The sequence below is a fragment of the Gekko japonicus genome, unplaced genomic scaffold (genome assembly GCF_001447785.1).
Source record: "Gekko japonicus isolate JY-2015 unplaced genomic scaffold, Gekko_japonicus_V1.1 scaffold53, whole genome shotgun sequence".
Classification (NCBI taxonomy): domain Eukaryota; kingdom Metazoa; phylum Chordata; class Lepidosauria; order Squamata; family Gekkonidae; genus Gekko; species Gekko japonicus.
In genome coordinates this window covers 1,562,202-1,582,872 of record NW_015162474.1, presented here as the reverse complement: position 1 = coordinate 1,582,872, position 20,671 = coordinate 1,562,202, and the positions used below count along the sequence as shown (strand labels likewise).

The window sequence follows — 20,671 nt, the reverse complement described above, 5'->3', positions numbered from 1 at the left end:
AAAGCCAAGCCCCAGGCCTCTTCAGTTTAGAGACACTTGTAAGCACAAAGAGGAAGAATTGGTTTTACTACAGTCCTACCACATACTGGCCACACAGTTTTGTAAGCACAATTAAATCATTCTTGTTATAATGAACTGAAGCCTGAGATACTATTGCAACCATATGCAGGTTTCAGTTATGGTAACAAGAATAAAGGAGCTCTGGCACACCAGTCAGGACAATCTATTACCCTCTCACTGGAGAGTTCTTGAAGCCTGCCAATCACTGTGATTAATTCCCAGTGTGTTAGAAGCCCTAGGGAATTCTTCTGGTGATATGCACAACTTTCTTTATTATTGCCCTCTGTAGTTGATAACAACTGAAATAAAAAAGGCCTAATATAGGTTAAATGATCGTAAAAGTTATATCATATGAATGTAATGTGCAAGAGATTTTTGATCATAGCTTTAATACATCTTTTTTGCTCCCCCCAACAACAACCCTAAAGCGACAACAACTATGCATGCCTTTTTAGATTTAAAAAATGTATTATTAATCCACCTCTAATATTTTGGTAGGACTTAGAGGTCTTTAAATGAAATATTCTATATATAACAAACTGGGCTACTTCCAAAGTAACTGGCAAATATGGCTGTAAAGGAAACTGCAACAATTGAAGTAGTAGACGTACCTCATCCCCATGCATATTAGCAACATACTTGAACTCTGGAATGCCAATCTTATGTTGGGTTGGGAACCTTCCCAGAGCAAGAACCCACAGGTGTCTACCTTTAAGTGGAAAAGAAATTTTTATATACATTGATGAAACAGTACAAAGTAAAACAATGAATGGTTGGAACAAACTCTAGCTCTCATTTGGTTTAACTAATTCCCCGTGCCACTTTTTTGCTACAAAGATAAGATACTGGCTCAATCACATTTCCTCCATGATAAGCAACAAGGCTGTAAACTGCCATGCAATTTTTATGCTACAAGCAAGTCCTTGTGAAATCCATTTGGTTTAAGCATGGGTAAAAGGCTACAGGATGGCAGCCAAACTTTTTTCCAAAGTTGCTAAAAATAAAATTTCACACTATAACCTTTTTTAAAAGAACGACACACTTTAGGAATATTTACCCAGTTTTACAGTTAAATTAACTTCACTGTTCTATAAATAGAAAACTTAAAAAGAAAAGATATCAACATGAAATTGGCTGTATAATAACAAATAAAAGCAACTAACAGGCTTATTAAAGAACAGCAAAGTACTTTGTAAGGCACAAGCATCTATAAACAAGACATGGAATTAACTTTTGGTCAGACATTTGGCGACATTGAGAATAACTGTAAAACCAAATTTATTTAAGGCCAGCTGGGATAAATACTTAACATTAAAGACAACTGAAAACTTAATGACTGACTTCAAGTTAGGGCCAGTCACTTGCAGCCTGAAATGGAAAGTTCAAGTGGCACTCTCCATCCACTGCAATTAAAACTAGGCACAATTTCAACTAGGACTTGCTTAAACCTCTAGAAAGTGGTTCCCTTTCATTGCAATGGGGCAGATGCAAGAAAACTTCTTAGCGGCTTGTACCATAGCCACATTCCCATTATGCCACCATTAATGGCACCCCAAATTCTCCTCTGGAGGCACCTGTCTCACCTTAGCTCAGCTCATGTTAGAGCCAACTATGTTTTAATTTAGTGCTTGTTTTGCAACAATTTATATGAACTAAAAAGCCAGCTAATGTCCAAGGCAAAAATGATAAGGATGCCTTTTTTCAATGCTTCGGTTAATTAAAAAAAAATGCAGTAGGGAAAAAAAACTAATGCCCAGAGATAGCAGCCCAGTATTAGTACCTAACAGCCAACAACTGATATACACTGGAACATGTCAGGTTTCAGGTCTGAGAGATCAAATAGTTTCTTTTTCTTTTGCCAGAGCTTTGGGGTCCAACAGTAAGAACCAGTTACAAATAGGCTCCTTCCGGGGGGCACAGCAAATTATTAAATGGGTCTTGCAGTGGTGGTGGGGAAGCTGCCCACTGTTACCTGCTGCATGACATAAATTGGAGTATCTACCTGTACACATACAAATTCACATCACAGATTCCAACAAACAACCCTAAAAATTGCTACACAAAAATTTGATGACAAGCAACCAATTACACCACAGTCTTTTTAGGTGAGAAATACTGAGGCTAAGAGGTGATTCTTTCTTATTTGCAATTTTAACATAAGAACATAAGAACATAAGAGATGCCAATGTTGGATCAGGCCAAAGGCCCATCCAGTCCAACACTCTGTATCACACAGTGGCCAGAAATACCAGGTGCCATCAGTAGGTCCACCAGTGGGGCCAGGACATTAGAAGCCATCCCACTGTTGACCCCCCAAAGCACCAAGATGACAGAGCATCACTTGCTCCAGAGTCCCTATCTATACCTAGTGGCTTACCGGCGAGGCTCCCCTGCCGGTAAGTTATTTTGACTTGGCAACCCTAGGTAGAACAAAGATATGCTCTGCCAAGGGAATAACAGGTTATTATAGTAATCCTTCTCCCTGCTTGCATTAGGACTGAATTTGCATCACAGAACTAGCTTTACTGCATCCTTTATTGCAGTATGCATGGTTCTGATATAGAATGAAATACAAGATTATCTAGAAAATAGTAGATGATAGACACAAGAGTATTTGTGATACAACAAAATTTAAAAGATCAATTAGATCTTATGTTCAAACTTAATCATAATTAAACAAAAACTTGAACCACCTGCAACAAGACATTTTAAATACAGCTGCAGCCTTTCAGACTTAGGAAACATTTCCAACAGAAAAGTCATCCAGTCCTGTGATACTAGGATCTGGAAACAGCTTCCGGATATACCAATTGAACATCTCACTGCCTTAACTTTGGAGTACAATATATAAATGTTTTATTATATGATAATACTTATATCTAATTCTGAACACAATTCCAAAGTACATTTTTTTAAAAAATCTACACAATGAGAGTGGGACCATGTACAATTTGAAGATTTTTCCAACCCTCCCCCCCCCCAAAAAAAAAAATCTACAGGAAAACTGAACACTTTTTTTTAAAAAAAGGGAGGGGGGGTTAAAAACCCAAAGAGCTCGCAGGTAGTAGAGCACAGTGTGTGCAGGACAGGCTATTTATGTTGGCAGAGTAATTAACACAGCAGTGGTGCACAACCTGATTAAAGAGTAGATAAAAGTTTACTTAAGAATTAACATAATAGGAAAGAGGAGAGAAAGAGAGAGGTTCCTAACTACGTCTCTAGCTGACAGAGAGGGTAAGACTGAGTGTGGCACTTCCGAAAAGAAGGGGGAAATTGCCTTAAGAGTAGCAATCTGGAGACAGACAAGGAATGACACTTCACTGGAGAGAAGGTGCTGACCTCACTATCCTGTCTAATTGTCTTCTTGCTGCCCCCTGCAGGGTCTTCTTCTCTTCTTCAATGTACACCAGACATTGCCTTTTCCAACAGTTTACTCCCAGCCTTCAGGAGCAGAAAGCATATGTCTCCCACACTCTCTTATTGAAGCCTCTAGCTTCCACCACTGACTAACTAGCTGACAGGGATGGGTTGTAGCACCTCAGACATCCTTATCAGCTGGCTTGAGGTGACAGCAAAAGGCTTGGAGCAATGTGGGTGGGGGAGAAGTAAAACAACAGGAGTGAGAGGGAGAGAAGAGAGAGAGAAAGCAGTGATTCGAGGATAAGATGTTCCCTCCCCCACAACTCCTCACAGCTCTGCCTTGTTGTTTATATTCGCATTGTGCGTATAAAGCAAATGTCATCTTTCTATTCTTTCCATCATCAAGCATACTTATAATTGTCTTCTTATTCCTAACGTCTGGTTTAAAATCAAACTGTGTGACTGATGCAACAATTTAATAATTTTAAACCTCTTTCTATTATGTCAGCCAAGTATTCAAATTTAAATGTTAACGATTGATGGTGTCCTGCTAGGATCCAGGACCTTCTTGAATGCAGCACTGTGTGGTTGTTTTTCCAATTACACACACCCACTCTCACACAATTTATAAGCCCAGCTGTTGAGTTCACACAGGGGCTAGAAAGGATGAGAAACTTGAAACACGAGGCCCTTTCAGACATCAGGACAAACTTTGCTTTCATTGCTAATGGATTGAAAGCACGGATACAGCAATATGTTAATTTAGTTCTGTCTAGAACTGAAAATAACTATAGATAGTTGTTTGTTCAGAATGAGTGTTTCACTGCTGTACTGATAGAAATGGAAGCCTTCCTAACTTTCAGCTATTTAAGTCCCAAAGGAAACAACTGTCTACAAAACTGGAGACTCTGGAGCCCTTTATGACAGTTTTCAGGTAATTACTTGTTTCAATATTTATGTAATGCTTATCCACAAAAACAAACAAAAAACAGTCTCAGGAATTGGCTGTGCTAAGGAAACTGGCATGAAAAGGTGACCATAGGAATAGGGTTGAATTATTTCTATATGTAAAATTACCACAGCAACTTGAAATCCAGAAAGGATATTTGAGGATTCACAGCCATTTATATCAAAATTGGAAGCTTGCCAACATGGAAAGACAGAGTAGTAGATTATCATTTACTAATCTGTCTTGGTTTTAGATTTATTGCCATTATACTTAAATTAGTGCAACCTTAATAATAAGGTTGTAAAACCATCATGCTAAAACTAGGCATAAGCCGTCACTACTACAGTGAAATAAATTATCAGTGAAGGGACAAGAGGCCAAAACCACCTACACATGAGCCATCCTAGACAGATGATATAAACTGCTGGGCAGTTTATGGAAAAATACATACACTGGGTAGTAATAAGAACCAAGAGGACTGTGCAGTCATTTGTCAAAATACACACTTGCATGATTACCTGTTGTCAAGCTTCACATAAGGGATGAGAAATTGAAAAATAGCTGATCCTTAAAATAAATCTCCATATAGCCTTCACTTTTATGATTAAGACTTCAGCCTGATTCTCTGCATGTTTACTCAGAAGTAGACCCCACGGAAGTTGGATGGGAATTTCTTTCATGCAGATGACATCAGCCTTAGCATTTCTTGATTTGGTACAAGAACATGCAGCAACATATGATGTGCAGTTAGACAGACAGACATGCCGAAGGGCAGATCTGTGCAAGTTCCCAGGTGCAGCCACTATATTGTCCCATACCAAGTAATGTAATGTGCCTGCTCAAGTATATACGGGGGGAGGAATCCCTGTTTTTCTCTTCTAAAGACAAACTAGGACTCTCCCTCCAAGATACCAGTTAGGATTTGAGCCAGGGTTTTTAGCCCTCCACAAACTCAGTCTCCTTGTAGGCTTCCTTTCCTGAGTCACTGCAATGGAGGAGCCTGAAAATTCTGCACGCCATGCCCAAGGTTCCACTTTCTCTACACCCCACCTCAGTGCCCCGCTAGAAACCACATTCATAACTCTAGTTCCTTTTAAAAGGGCTAGTCACATAAAGTATTATCTGTTGGATCAAAACAGGAAGTCTAATGTGCAGTATCAGATTGTATATGCAATTCTATGTCTACCTGAGATATACATGCAAAAGTCTACTTTTGCGTACATGTGCCTATAGTTGGGTCAGAGAAACTGTATGCTGTATTAGATAATCTAAAAGTACATTCAAAGATGCTACAAATATCCATATCCGCCTGCAATATCATCTGATAAAATTATTGGCAATAAACTTCTGGGTTGCATACATAACCACTCTAGGCATACATAACCATAAATTGAACACTCTAAGCATTCCGCTGCAAAGGAAAATATAAAGATAGAGGATTTGCATAGTAGGAGAAATTTTAATCCTAATGAATAGTACTTATCACCATTCATTTGTACACTGATTCTAAGAAAGTCAGGCAAAGAACATTTCTTATTAAAGTAGTAACTACAGACAGCTATGCTTACACTCAGTTCTTCAAAAGAAAGGTGAAATATTATTTTCTCTTTAAAGTACTGACAGCTTCCTACAAAGGTGGCCTGTGCAAAACTTTTTTGATATTCTAGGCTAAACATAGTACAATTTTTAATTCTGTATTTATATTAAGGAACATACTCCAATACTACTTTTGTTTCTGTTTACTATACAGAGATCTGTGCTATGCTGATACATACTGGGGAGCACTTTAATAATATTGATAAATTATCTCCACAACTATGCACTCTGTAATAACTTTGAATGATATTTTGCATCTACCATAATTAAGTGCCACAACTTAAATTGTTTCCTCATAAAATGTGCATGTGTTAACCTTCTAAACACATTTTCACGAGTCCACAAATGATATTTGAATTTCCTTAGGTGAGAACTGAAAGGAAGCCATATCGAACAAAATGTACTTTTGATCTTGAAACTTGTTCTCGTATGAATCCTCCCACATTAGTAATGTTCAGAATTTACCCACTGAGGTTGGAAACGTTCTTAGAGTGACTTGTGAAAGCTCCGTTAGTTTATGTTAGGAACATGCCAGAGACAAAACTGAGGATATGTGCAAGAACTGATTAAGGCACTTTTTCTACATGCATTTTACCTCAGTGTGAATTACCATCAGGAACATGCAGTAAATACCATGGAGTACCATCTAATGTATTCCATATAACAGTCCACAGATTAGATACCACATTTTATACCAAAAGCCAGAATTTGTTTACATGTGACAAGCAGTGTTCCCTCTAAGCTGAGTTAGTGTGAGTTAGCTCACAGTGTTTTTGCCTCCGGCTCACAGATTTTTTGTCTCAGCTCGGGGACGATGGCTCCAGAGCAAACTGGTTTATGCAGTAGCCAAATCGCTTGCTCACAACATTTATGCCAGTAGCTCACAAAGCAGAATTTTTGCTCACAATACTCCACAGCCTAGAGGGAACATTGGTGACAAGTCTGTCTCTGCTGCTAGATAACATAGTTAATATGGAGCCATGCAAAGATCCTAGAGCTCCAGAAGATCCTTCTTGGTCAATTTTCATGTTAAAGCATAATTGGGATTAGTAGAGCATTGTGCTTTGTTTTCATTCTTCTCCTACAATACGTAGAAAGTTTTCAGGTTGGAAGAACAAACAACTAGTGTGGAGAGCGAGAGACTCCTGTGAGGCAAGCACAGGAGATCTCAAGTTCCCACCAAGAGATTGGCAACTGCACAGTCTGCATGAGTCTGTTATATTACTAAGAGCACAATGAATTACTGAGAGCACAGTCTTTGCAACATTCGGGCAAGATAATAATGAGCTATGAGAAAGGACATTCTGTGAAGAACACTGTGATTTTAGCTTAAAGTCTTTTACTGTTTGTAACATTTTCACTGAACAGGGCAGGGGGGAGAAAATGTGTGAGTTTGCTTTTTCTCTCTGAATAAAGCACTTCTGACAGGCAGTCAGAAAGCAGTTGGGACAGAGAGAGACAGAAAGCCTGATCAGTAAGCTTCACAAGAAATCTGTTGTGGTGTGTCGTTACTGAACCCTACCAAAGTCTACAAACTAGTCGTAAAAAGGAAGAATGACATGTTGTTCCAAAACGTGTTTTAAAAAACCTTAATTACTGAAAACTATATATAGCTCTTTGGATGGAGGTGGTAATACCTTGCAACTGGGTTTATGCATTTGTTTTATTTATTTGAAATATTTATATGCCTGCCTTTCTCCTGAGCATCTTGAGATCCAACAGGTTATAGTTGTGCAGAACTAAAGATGTGTTCAAAGCCAGTATCTGCTTCCTCTTGATGTTGACAGAGGCAAAATCTTGCTCAAGAGTAAAAACAGTGCCAGCTCTGTAGACAGCCTATTGAGTTAGCACTGCATCAGACAGTATCCTGTGAACAGAAGCAAAGACTATGATGTTCTAACAATATGTGAATTCCCGGCTTTCATTTTAAAAAGAAGTTAAAAATTGCAGACATATGCCTTTTCCATATATCACTGCAATGAAAAGTCTTTATTATTTTAAAATTAAAGCTGGGAATTCAGAAACCCTGTCACACATTATTGTTATAATGATAATCAATGTAATGATATTCAGCTGTTTATTTTTTAAAAGCCCCTGGTGTGTTTGGGGGGGGAAGACATAGTTACTGGCTGCCATGTGAGCATGGTCAGGAAAATCCGAACTTTCCTGCCCCACATGGCAGCCATCCATGATTTGCTGCAATCTTTTCCAAAACTTTGGGGCAAAGCAGTTTGCAGCAACCAGTTGCATTCTGACCACCTGCAAGAACTAAGCAGATTTGCAGAAGCTGCTTTTGGCAGCCCTTGAAGTTTGCTAACATAGACCCATACAGTAAGTTTTTCATTATTACATTTTACCTAGTTGAGTCGCAGTACTACCAAGCAGATGTGCATTTATTTTAAAAGGATATAATCATGGAAGAACTCTAAGGAAAAATCAACTAGGGATCACCCTTCCAAGGGAAATGAATTTTATGAATTCACAATTACTTCCAAGTGAGTGCGTTCTTTGTTACACAGGAAAGTTGCTGCTGCTGCTGTTACAATGGGTCAATAACAAATTCCAGAGGGGTAGCTGTAATTGTCTGCTGCAAACCAAATAACAGAATGTCTTGCAATACCCAATGTTATTTTGGCATAAGCTTTCATGAACCAGAGTCCACTTAGCCAAACACTTGAACAGTTACATTCAATTGGCATTTGACAAAATGGGCTCCGACACACAAAATCATATGCCCCAAATAATCATGTCAGCATTTAAGCAGGCAGATGGGTCAGTAGTCCAAAGCAAAATTCAAAACCATGAAAGTCATGCAATATGTTTCATTAGGATCAACCAAAACAACATACACTGTGTGCAACTTTTCCTCTTCTCCAGAACTTTTCAACACTCTGGATGTTAGAAAGGGAAGCAATGTGGGGGTGGTGTTTCAAGTCATCTTCTAAGCATCCTTGGTGGAATGCTAAACAGGTGTGCAAAATGGTGCTGGCACTGGGGTCAGGTTGCACATTTGGCCTTCTTAGCAAAAGAAAGGAAAACAAAACCTGGAAGTATCCAATTGAAAATACAGAAACCACCAGAACAAATTTAGAGTCCAGTGATTTGATTTTGATTTGATTTATTAAATTTCTACCCTCCCCTCCCAGCTTGGCCGGCTCAGGGTGGCTTACAGTGGCACTTTTAAGATCAACAAAGTTTTATTTGAGGTATCAGATTTCGTGTGTATGCATACTTTTTCAAATACATTGGAAGAAAGGTAAGGTTCAAACTCATAGATGGGATGAACAGCAAATTAATGTGCAACTTGATGAAGATGTATGCAACACTAAACGAAATAACAAGCTAAGATTATAAGGTCAACAATTGTAAAGCAATAAATATGTCAAAATAAGACTGAAATTTTCCATTCACTCCTCTCAGGTGCAGAGATCACTTAACAGCATTTTTTTTACTTTTTTGAGGTGAGTATAGTGTTGTCAGTGGTGATAGTCTACTCTTAAAACTGGTCATATAAAACTCATCCCAGCCCTTCAGTGTTCAACAATGGAACCCAGGAAGTACATTCCATCAAAATTAATGAGAATAAATGTGTTTAGGACCGCAGCCTAATTCTCTTTCGTTAGATGTTCATACTGAAGAGTGGGTATGCAAATGTAGCTTTCCCAACATTCTATTTAAAGGGGGAAAGCCCAGCATGATATATTAGGAACTCTTCAAATGACATCAAGCATGCCTTCTTATCAGCTCACTCTATCTCATCAAGGAACAGTAGAATTAAAATGCAGTCCTCATAAATCATGCATGTAAATACTGCTGTAACAAAAGAGAAGCTAGAAAGGCTTCCCATGGTGAAACAGTTAATGCAACAGACAGCACCCTATACTTAGCAGAGACACAGGACTTCAAAATTATCTGGGTCAAACTATAACAGTTGCTTAATCTGATGTAGGTTGTGGAAACAATGTACCGTTTCTTATGCAAAGATGTACAAGTAATATTTATAGGCACCCAAAAGATATGGATTTAAACCTTAAGGTAATGTCTTGCAGCTAATTTTGCTAGTTCAAAATTACTGATCATAGATGATCTATGAGAAAAAGATCCTTGCAGTTCCAACAGAGAGAAAGGGATGGGGAGTGCTCCTGCCCTGATAACTGGATCAGGGCTCCCAGTGCGCATACAAAAGGGATTGCTGAATGCAGGGCACTTCATTTTTGTTCCTCTCTAAGCAGCTTCTTCATCCATTGCTGCTTCTAGCATGTTCATTAGAGAACTGAATATGAAAACTTACTGCTGCACAAGATATCACCCACACTAGATTGGTTTCACTCTCTTAGCAAGATAGCCTATCCTGTCCACATGGGCATCTGAAAATTCTGAATGATTTACAGAGCCATCCTGAGTTGAGCTGCATCGTTTTAAATCCACTGACTGTGTTGCTCTGAACATCTAGAAGTGTGCATGCACATGAAAGCTTATACCCAGAATTAAATTTTGTTGGTCTTAAAGGTACCTCTGGATTCAAACTCTGTTCTATGCAGAATAAATGGTTGGGGGGTTTTTTAAAGTCTAAAAACAGGTGAGTATGGCAGAGGCAAGAAAGTTAATCTTTAAATTGCTTACCTTTAGTGATGTATTCCTCAGTGACAAAGATTGCAAATCCTTGCCATCTCATTTGGATGACATCATCTGTACCTTATTTCAGGAGTGTACAAGGATAGATGAGTCTTGCCTTAAAAATTGAGGTCATATTTATTTGAAGCAAGCACTCAGTGAGAATCAGGGTAACTCCACATCAAACTTTAGCTCTGCACTCCTGCCCCGTCCTCCCCTCCACCCCCCAATCTCTGCAGCAAGGTTTTTACAGCTTCAGCATTAACTCCTCATGCAGTCATCCACCTACAGGGTTTCACCCTACCTCAGAGAGCATATTCACAAACCTGCTTTGTTATGAACTTTCTGGGATTACTATACTCAAAGTAGGTCTGTTCATAGTGTGGATGGGAAGGTGTGGTTTTCTGCACCTCCATGTCCAAATCTGGTGCCATTTTCTGTCCATTCTTCCTCATTGGTGGGCGTTTTCCCAGCTTAAAAAAAATGGTAGTAGGTATAACACTATAATGTCATGACACTACAGCAATATACCTATTACTATTTAAAAAACAACAGCAAAAGCACTCCAGCACTGGGGGGTGTGTGGCAGGTACGGGGGCAATAAAACAGAGAATACTCCTGTGTGGAAGTTCTGTTGCCACTGTGTAAGGAGAGAATAATGGGGAATGGTCCCCATATGGAAGCAGTCATACTCCCAAGCAAATGCACTTAAGATTAAGGTGTAAATTGAGGGGATGGAGAAAGTGTGATAAAATCAGCCAACGTAAGCTTTTCAGGAGGAGAGTTATTTGTTTACACTTTTATAATTACAATTATTCAAATTAATTAAAACACACCCATACAAGTACAATATATCTATGCGAGTTCATATCAACAGACATTGTACTGCCCAGTGCTGAAGACAGGTTTGATTTGCCCCACACAAGTGAATAGCAGAAAGACAGAAAGTGAAATGCACCATTACTGTATTGTTCAGGTAGCGTTGTTCAGTGACTGGAAAAAAGCCCACAGGAAAAAACCCACATGGAAAAAAGCCCATACAGAAAAAAGCCCACGTGGGAAAATACCATGTAAAGCACCACAGACATTTACAATTGTGGATAACCATTCATCTCCATTCATGAGAATGAACAGGTATTACCTATATTTTATATTGTTATTGTAGGATTAAAACATGTCACATTCATGTTCTAGGGGCAAAAAAGGGGAACAAACTTAACCCTGAAACCTAGGATCAAGAACCTAAAGAGGTAAGTCAAACAGACTAGAGGGCCAACAATTAATACTTAATGTATATAATATAAAAAGACATGTATTTATTAGTAAAGAATTAAAAAACATATAACAGCCCAATACCAAATACCAAATCATACACACATGTGTTGCCCTGCAAGAGCCTTACACAACATCTATAAGGCTATGGACTACAACTGTAAGCTGGACTGTATAATAAGTGTGCCAGGGGACTGGACTGTGCAGTAGCCCGATGATGGTGCCAACGTCCCGGACTGTAGACATGTGCTCAGCCAAGGGAAGCCATGCCCTGAAGCAGTGTGCCAGCCAGATGTGAACCCGTGGACATACCCAATGCCTTTCACCCATGCATCCCTGTAGGAGGCAAATCAACCTCCCTGACACCAGACGTACATAGCAGCCAGCAGCAATTCCCTATGAAGCAGCCATGCTTTACACAAGAAGCCTGAGTGATCCTGCAAAGGACTCCATAGAAGGACTTCTTCTCCAGCATGCAGGCACCTTTCTCCTTCCCCCACCTTTGCAGATGCTGCACGTGCTCTCCATTGTAAAACAAAAGGACTTATGACATGAGTGGATTAAGCACCTGGTGCAGCCATCCACCACCCATTCTGACAACACAGCTGCAGATTGTTGGGTCATTACAACTAACAACCATCCATTAAGCCAGAACATTACTTGTTTTTTCTTTCCTTTGTCTTTCTAAAGGTGTTACCATTAGTTGAATGTCTTTGCAGTTGCCCACCTATTAATCCTATTCTCCCAGTCATCTCCTGACCATTAGTAACTAGATTTTTCTAGAATTACTGAAGACTATGTGACTTGGTGGCACACACCCCAATCCACTTCTAGGGTATATAAGAAGAGCATCTGCCCATTGCTCTCTCTCTCTTTCCTACCTACCTGACCCCACCCTATTTGGCTGACTCCATTCCTAGCGCTGCCTGAAGTCTACCACGTGTGCTGCTGGTCAACACACAACCCCTTCCCTAGTATTTCCCCTATTTTTGCTTCAGGATTGCCTCGTCGCATTGGACAGGTAAAGTACTGACCCTGCTTCGCTTCTGAGATCTGACAAAATCACCTATCCCATGCTACCCCCCCTTAACAACCCTGCCCTAAAACAGCTTCAGTTTATAGTAGCTTGCTCTACCAAAACTCAGCTGTTTACACAAAAGCTATCAGACAGCTACCTTGAAGTATGAAAAGCTGCCTTAACCACCACCTGTTTGCATGGTAGAGACAAAAAAAGTATTTTTTTAAACCAAAGGCTAAACACATTAGAGGAATGTCATAACTTGACAGTGAGTAAACTGGATTGTTTAAAACATTTAAAAGTCAATTATAATTTGAATGTTGCAGGAAAACCTCCCATTGACTATAATTGATAGTTTTTGACATTTATACCACAAGTTATACGGGAAATTCACCCCTGCTGATTTCTTTTTCTCTGAAATACAGCTGCTAACAGCTGCCAGTCTGGAGAAGCTGGGGGATGGAGGAGTTTATTCCTTCCCATAGCAACGGCTTCTTGATCAAAGCAACACCCCCCCCCCCATATTGATAGATCCAGGTAGTCAGCCGTGTTGGTCTGAAGCAGTAGAACAAATTTAGAGTCCAGTGACACCTTTAAGACCAACAAAAGTTTATTCAAGGTATGAGCTTTCGTGTGCAAATCACACTTTTTCAAATACAGTGGAATGGGAGGTAAGGTTCAAACTTATAGATGGCTGACAGCAAATTAACATGCAACATGATGAAGATGTCTTAAGCTATGCAAAAACAGAATTAAATAACAAGCTAAGGTTATAAGGTCATAAATATGTCAAGATACATTTGAGACTCCATTCACTCACAGAGTGTAGAGGTCACTTAACAGCATTTTTACTTTCTCTTTCGAGGTGGAAGCAGTGTATGTCAGTCAAACAATCCAATATTCCTTGTATAACATTCAGTATTCTAATATACTATTCTGAAAAAGAAATACACTAAAATACAGAGGATGTATAGTCCCTCTGTATGCGAATACATATGTGAGGACTGAATGAGTTAGCATATGTAATGATATAAGAAACCAATATCCCTGTTGAGTCCTGGGGAGGACTTTGTTCCAAGTGCTGTAATAACTTGTAATTCAGCAATTTCCCTTTCAATTCTGTTCCTGAAGTCCCTTTGTAATAAAAGAGCTACCTCCCATTCCACTGTATTTGAAAAAGTGTGCTTTGCACATGAAAGTTCATACCTTGAATAAACCTTTGTTGGTCTTAAAAGTGCCACTGGACTCTAAATTTGTTCCCCTTCATATTGTTTTCATTGCATGTTTGGGGGGGGGGGGATAAGGTCCTTCCACTATACCTCTGAATAAATTGGAAGCTCTCCTCCTCCATAGTTAATAATAAAATCGCAGGGGAAGAAAGATACCATGTGCCACCAAAAACATCACAAGCACTAGTTAACCGATGCTATCACACACAAATCCCGCACAATACTCCAACCTTCCATAGACCAGTGAATTGGGGACATAAAATAACAGTACGTGGATTCTTGATTTTAAAAAAATGTATTTCTTGATTTTAAAAATATTATGTCCTCCCACAAAAATGTGAAAACCCTTGAAAAAGACATTTTGCTCTCCCTGAACTCTATGCTGTAATTCCACATTTATTTTATAATAGAATAAATACATACAAAGGATATTTTGTTAAATATCATTAGAGTATTGTTTATCAACCCTAAAACTCATTTTCATGTTAGTTCATCAAATTAAAAACCCACAAATTAAAAATTGAGCACCATCAACCTGTCTCAAAATGTTTTGGATGTTATCTGGTTTATTTAATTAAGTGGGATTACCCTGCCAATACATGCCTGCACTCCTCTCCTAATCATATGTGGCTTTTATACAGAAGAAACCATGTGCCTCAATTCTGTCGAAATTAATAATTTCATCCAGGTTTAGGCATGAACAGCTTTCTCTGAATTGGAACCATTAAATGGAAGTGACAGTACAATCCTGCACAAAGTTATTCCAACCTATTGATTTCAATTGGCTGGAGTAACTGTGCCAGACTGCAGTGGAAATCCCATTGGTTTCACTGGCACTTAATTCCACTTTATGTGCTTTGGACTAACACGTTTCTGTCAGTAGTTCCCCATAATAAATAGGAGTCTGTAGAGGCTAACAAAATGTCATAAATTGTACATATAATGTCTGCACAGTAAGGTACCACTCACTGCATGCAAAGAAGTGGGCTGCACAGTCCATGAAAGCATATGGCAGAATAAAACGTCTTTAGTCTTCGAGGTGCCACAAGACTCCTCTTTATTTTGGCCGCGACACAGTCACATCTACCACTATGGAGCATTTCCCAAAGGAAGTTCTCTGTCCACAAGAAGAGCGCATGAAGACTAACCCTACCTTCCACGGACTTTCCAATGCTATACAAGTGAGTGATGGAGGAGTGATTCCTGTGCACTTCCCTCAGAAAAGCTTCCAGCTCCGCAGTGTGGTGGTAGCTGAAGTCCAACCCTGCCACCAAAGGGAGCGAAAGCACAAGGCACAGGATGTCCATCTTGATCTTCTAGGAAAGAAGTAGAGCCAATCAGTAGCGCCAAGTGGGGCGAGGAGAGTTGAGAGAAAGAGCAGAGCTCCAAGCGGGACGGAGCGTCTCGCCTCCTCCCCGTCCTTCTTCCCACACAGCCCTGAACAGTAAAACAATAACGAGAACAATCAAACAGACATCGAGTTTCTAACTAAGCACAGCTACGCCGGGGAATGGCACGAGCCTCGCCCAGCGTCACGCGCGCCTCTTGCGCGCCTTCGCTCCCAGCCTTACCTCAGCGCTCTGACTGGAACCCTTGCAGCGCCCGCCGCTCTGCCTCAGGGGCTGCTGAGCTGAACAGGAGTGCGAGGCGCTCGTTAAGAGGCGCCGGGCCAATCTCTCCGCGCGAGCCTGTGCCCTGGTTCGATGAGTGACACGGGAGCCATCCAGTCCAGAGAGGCCAGACCCGCCCACAGGGAACCATCTTCAGGAGCAATCGAGGCTCCCGGCTGAACTGCGTATGCACACACATGTGCAGCCGGCTGCCTCGCGCTCCCTTCCGTGCCCCCCCCCCCCCCCCCCCCCCCGCCTTTCGAGTGCAAAAGAGTAAGTCTGAAGCACGAAGGATGTGCCTAGCTTTGCAGTGTGAATAGATCACTGACTTCAGTCCCGGGATTACCCTGCACATTTCAAGCCAGGGTCAGCGGAAACCACAGGACCCATGTCACCCCCCTATAATACCCCCTTCTGTAAAGGAAAAAGAAAAGGCACTAGTAAAAATTCGAATATAATAAAGAAGCCTTGGAAATAATAACAGGCAATCCAGAATAGCTACAAGAGAAAGATGAGAAAGGCTGACTAGTAGACAGTGTAATGCTATGGCCCTTCTACACTACTGGCTGCTGGCCACAGCTACACAGCAAAACACTGGTGCAGGCACAGATGTGATCCTCTGAAGCAGCAAAGCAAAATCAGTAGAAACAATATAACATGGCAAAGTTGACATTCTGCACTACAACATCAACTGTTCCACTGCTGACCACCAGTCACCACGCAGTACTGCCTGCCGTTTGGAATACACTGCAGAACACCCACATGATGTTCGCCTTAACCTACGTTGGGGTGTGTCTATCCAGGCAGCTAAACCCACATCCAACCCTACCATTTCTTATAAACCATTTTTCAACTTGATTTACTTGAAACAACTTAACACAAAAAAAATCAAACACTTAGCTGTTGAGGAAGTATAATGAAACTGGATGAAGGGAAGAAATACAGAGGGTGGCTGAGGGGCAAAGCCAATGCAAGGCCAGGCCTTTCCCCCCTCCTAGAAGAACTAGTCTAAACAGGAACATCTCTTCTCCCTTGGAGCAATCACCAATCAATCAATGTGTGATGACTAACAAGAAGGCCGGATCAGTTACTAATAGACCCACATGGAGGAATTTAAGCAGTGCTGAAACCTAGAAACTGGAGCAGGATGGGGCAATTACAATATAACAAATAAAATAATGCCCACTTGGTGCAGTAACAGATACTACAGAACTCAATACAATTCCTTAATGTGCAAGCAGGTAGGGAGGGAAAACTCACAGCATGCCCCATTTATAGGTCCTATGGTGCAGTGGGTTGGAAGACAACAACAGATACTTGCAGCCACAAACTCCAGAACTCTAGCCAAAGGGCTAATTAAAGAGTTGAGGATATTGAGCGTCAATCTGACATCTCTAAAGCTTCCAAACTCGGGGTGTTGTTAAATATCAAAAGCACCACTGAGCCAGCGATATATTTGACTTCAGTGGAGGGAAAGAATTTTAGAAGGGCATTTGCCCTAGCTAGATGTTCTGCCCTTCCATCTACGGTTATTCAAGGCAGGTACAATAAACCCCCCTACTCTGAAAGGCTATGCCCATGCCTTTTAAACGAGGTTGAATCGGTAGAGCATATGTTCTTCAGCTGTCCATTTTACAGGGAGGCTCCTCTTTAAATTATTACCCCATTAGTTGATAGGACACCTGGGCACATTAATACAAACAAAGCAAGGCTTCACTGGCTCCTATCAGATAAGAATGCAGAGATTACACATCCAGTTGCTAAATTTTGTGCATTAATTCTTAGATTAAGGGAATCGCATTTTAAAAGTTCTTAAATTCAGATTTCTATTCTTGTATATTATGACTGCTCTCTCCCTCACATGTTATGCTTACTTTGTATACTGGTCTTAAGATAGTAATAATAATAAACTAAACTAAAACTCCAGAACTCCCCCAGACAAGGATTTGGATCAGCAACCTAACATTCACCCTTTTGTCTTATATACAGCCAGGGCTAGACAAGGAAGAAAAGAATATCATTGTGTACACAACAGGCAATCACCTCCATAGCTTGGAGGGTAGAGGGCATCTGTGGACGGGGCTACACGAACAAGGAAGAAAGAACACTACGACGGCAAGCTCACACAGGAAACACCAAGAACTGCCAGGGAGTTTAATAGGACTGAACCCTGCGAGGGGACACAAGTGTGTGTATGGGGTGGGAGGGGTGAGTCATAAGAATGCAAGAAGAGCCCTACTGCATCAGACCAGTAGCCCATCTAGGCTAGCACCCTCTCTCACACATTTTGTTGTTGTTCAGTCGCACACTTGTCAACCAGTTACTGTGGAGGTCCAAGAACAGGGCATACAGGCTTCTCCTGATGTTTTCTCCTGGCACTGCTATTCAGAGGTTTACTACCTCTGAATGTGGAGGTTCCCTTTAGTGACAATGGCTAGTAGCCATTGTTAGACATAGACCTATCCTCCATGAAGCTGCCTTATACTGAATCAGTCCATCAGTGTCAGTACTGTCTACTCAGACTGGCAGCGGCTCTCTAGGATCTCAGGTGGAGGCCATTCACATCACCTACAACCTGGTCCTTTTAGCTGGAAATGTGGGGGGCTGAACCTGGGACTTTCTGCATGACAAGCAGAGGCTCCGCCACTGAGCCAAAGCCCCTCCTCCAAGATTAATTTGTCCATGAATCTGTCTAATCCTCTTTTAAAGCTGTCTCTGCCTGTGGCCATCAGTACATATCCTGACAGCAAATTCCACATTTTAATCACTTGTATTTTGTGCATCCTAATTAAAGATTTTGTCTATCCTGAAGTAAAGAAGCCAGTTTAGTGTAGTGGTTAAGTGTGCAGGGCCTAATCTGGGAGAACCGTGTTTGATCCCCCACTCTTCCACCTGCTGCTGCTGGATGAGCTAGGGTAAGCCATAATTCTGGCACAGCTATTCTTGAAAGAGCAGTTCTCGAAAGAGCTCTCTCAGCCCCACCTATCTCACAGGGTGTCTGTTGTGGGGAGGGGAAGGGAAAGGAGTCTGTTAGCCGCTCTGAGTCTCCGAGTGAAGGGCAGGGTATAAATCCAATCTCTTCTTCTTCTTCTTCTTCTTCTGCCTGTCCTGGATAGGTATCACTACCAGATGAACTTTGCCATATAGAGCAGATTGAGGGTGTTGCTTGTAGCTTGCTGGAATGGTACAGGCTCGTGCAGAAGACTCAGGTTCAGACCTTAGATGTAATTTCCCTATAGTGCATGCTCAGAGGATAGTGCAGAGCCCTTGAGGAGTGATTGGTTTGTGGATTTGTAGCCCCATTTAGAGGGACTTCTTTTAAGCAGTGTGCCCTGTGATGCATTTCATTTTTTGCCCAGTCCTCTTTATCCGATTCAGCCACACCTGTCCTTGTTAATGTGGTTGATAGCCATTCACTACTTGTTACTGTACCAGCAGTTCTTACCACATTCATCATGTTCCATTGCTTGATTTATTCACTTAGGGTTACCAACTGCAGGCTAGGAAATTCCTGGATATTTGGGGGGTTGGAGCCTGGGAAGGGGAGGGACTTCAGTGGGGTATAATACCATAGAGTCAGTCTTCCAAAGTATCAATTTTCTCCAGGAGAATGGATGTCTGTAACCTGGAGATCAGTTGTAATTCTGGGAAATCTCCAGGCACCACCTGGAGCTTGGCAGCCCTATAGTAGTAAAAAGTGGGTGTTGGGAAGATAATGAGCTACCAGGTAAGTTGGTGGAATCTGTTATTAAAGATAGAATTAGTAGGCACACTGGTTAACAAAAGCTGTTGAGGAAGATCAGCATGGATTCTATAAGGGAAGATCTTGTCTCATTAATCTTTTTGAGGGGGTGAACAACATGTGGACAAGGGTGACCCAATAGATACTGTTGATCTAGACTTCCAGAAAGCTTTGGATAAAGCACCTACGTGAACTCAGCAGTCATGGAATAAGAGGACAAGTCCTCTTTTGGATTAAAAATAATTAACAGGAAACAAAGTGTGAGGATAAATCGGCAGTTTTCACAATGGAACATGGTAAGCAGTGCTAGGTCCAGCGCTTTTTAACTTGTTCATGAATGATCTGGAGTTGGGAGTAAGCAGTGCAGTGGCTAAGTCTGTGGATGACACCAAATTGTTCAGGGCTGTGAGAACCAGGGAGGACTGTGAGGCATTCCAGAGGATCTCTTGAGGCTAGGTGAGTGGGTATCAGTGTGGCAAATGAGGTTCAACATGGGCAAGTGCAAAGTAATACACACTGGAGCAAAAATCCTAACTATAAATATACATTGATGGGGTCTGAACTGATGGTAACTGACCAAGAGAGAGATCTTGGAGCCATAACTCACTGAAGATGTCGATTCAGTGCGTGACTGCAATAAAAAAGGGAAATGCTTTGCTGGGGATTATTAGGAAAGGGATTGAAAACAAATCAGCCAGTATCATAATACCCCTGTATAAATCTATGGTGTGGCCTCATTTGGAATACTGTGTACAGTTCTGGTCACCACACCTCAAATAAGATATTATAGCAGTGGGGAAAGTGCAGAAAAGGGAAACAAAAAAGGGCAACCTTTTCTGTGTAAAAAGGTTAAAGAGGTTATGGTTGAAATGATGACTGAGGGGTGACATGATAGAGGTTGACAAAATTATGCATGGGATAGAGAAGGTAGAAAAAGAAGTATTTTTTTCCCTTTCTCACAATACGAGAACTCATGGGCATTCTATTAAATTAATGAGCAGTAGGCTTAGAACAGATAAAAGGAAGTACTTCTTCACCCCAAGAGTAATTAACATGTGGAATTCATTGCCACTAGAAATGGTAGCAGCTACAAATACAAATAGCTTCAAGACAGGATTAGATAAACATATGGAATAGAGGTCCATCAGTGGCCATGAGCTAGAAGGTATAGATGGAATACTATGTCTGGGGCAGTGATACTGTATATTCTTGGTGCTTGGG

At 40.9% G+C, this 20,671-nt stretch overlaps 1 protein-coding gene across 1 annotated transcript in view; it reads right to left on the bottom strand.

The window, feature by feature from the left end:
* Positions 1–15,684, bottom strand: part of CPM (carboxypeptidase M) — a 54,385-nt gene extending 38,701 nt beyond the window's left edge. The window contains exons 1-3 of the mRNA XM_015405714.1: positions 15,670–15,684; positions 15,252–15,414; positions 672–769 (exon numbers count right to left, since the gene is read on the bottom strand). Of these exons, the coding sequence (XP_015261200.1) occupies positions 672–769; positions 15,252–15,405 (252 nt within the window). The 5' untranslated portion in view covers positions 15,406–15,414; positions 15,670–15,684. The remainder of the gene's footprint in view (positions 1–671; positions 770–15,251; positions 15,415–15,669) is intronic.
* Positions 15,685–20,671: the final 4,987 nt, after the last annotated feature.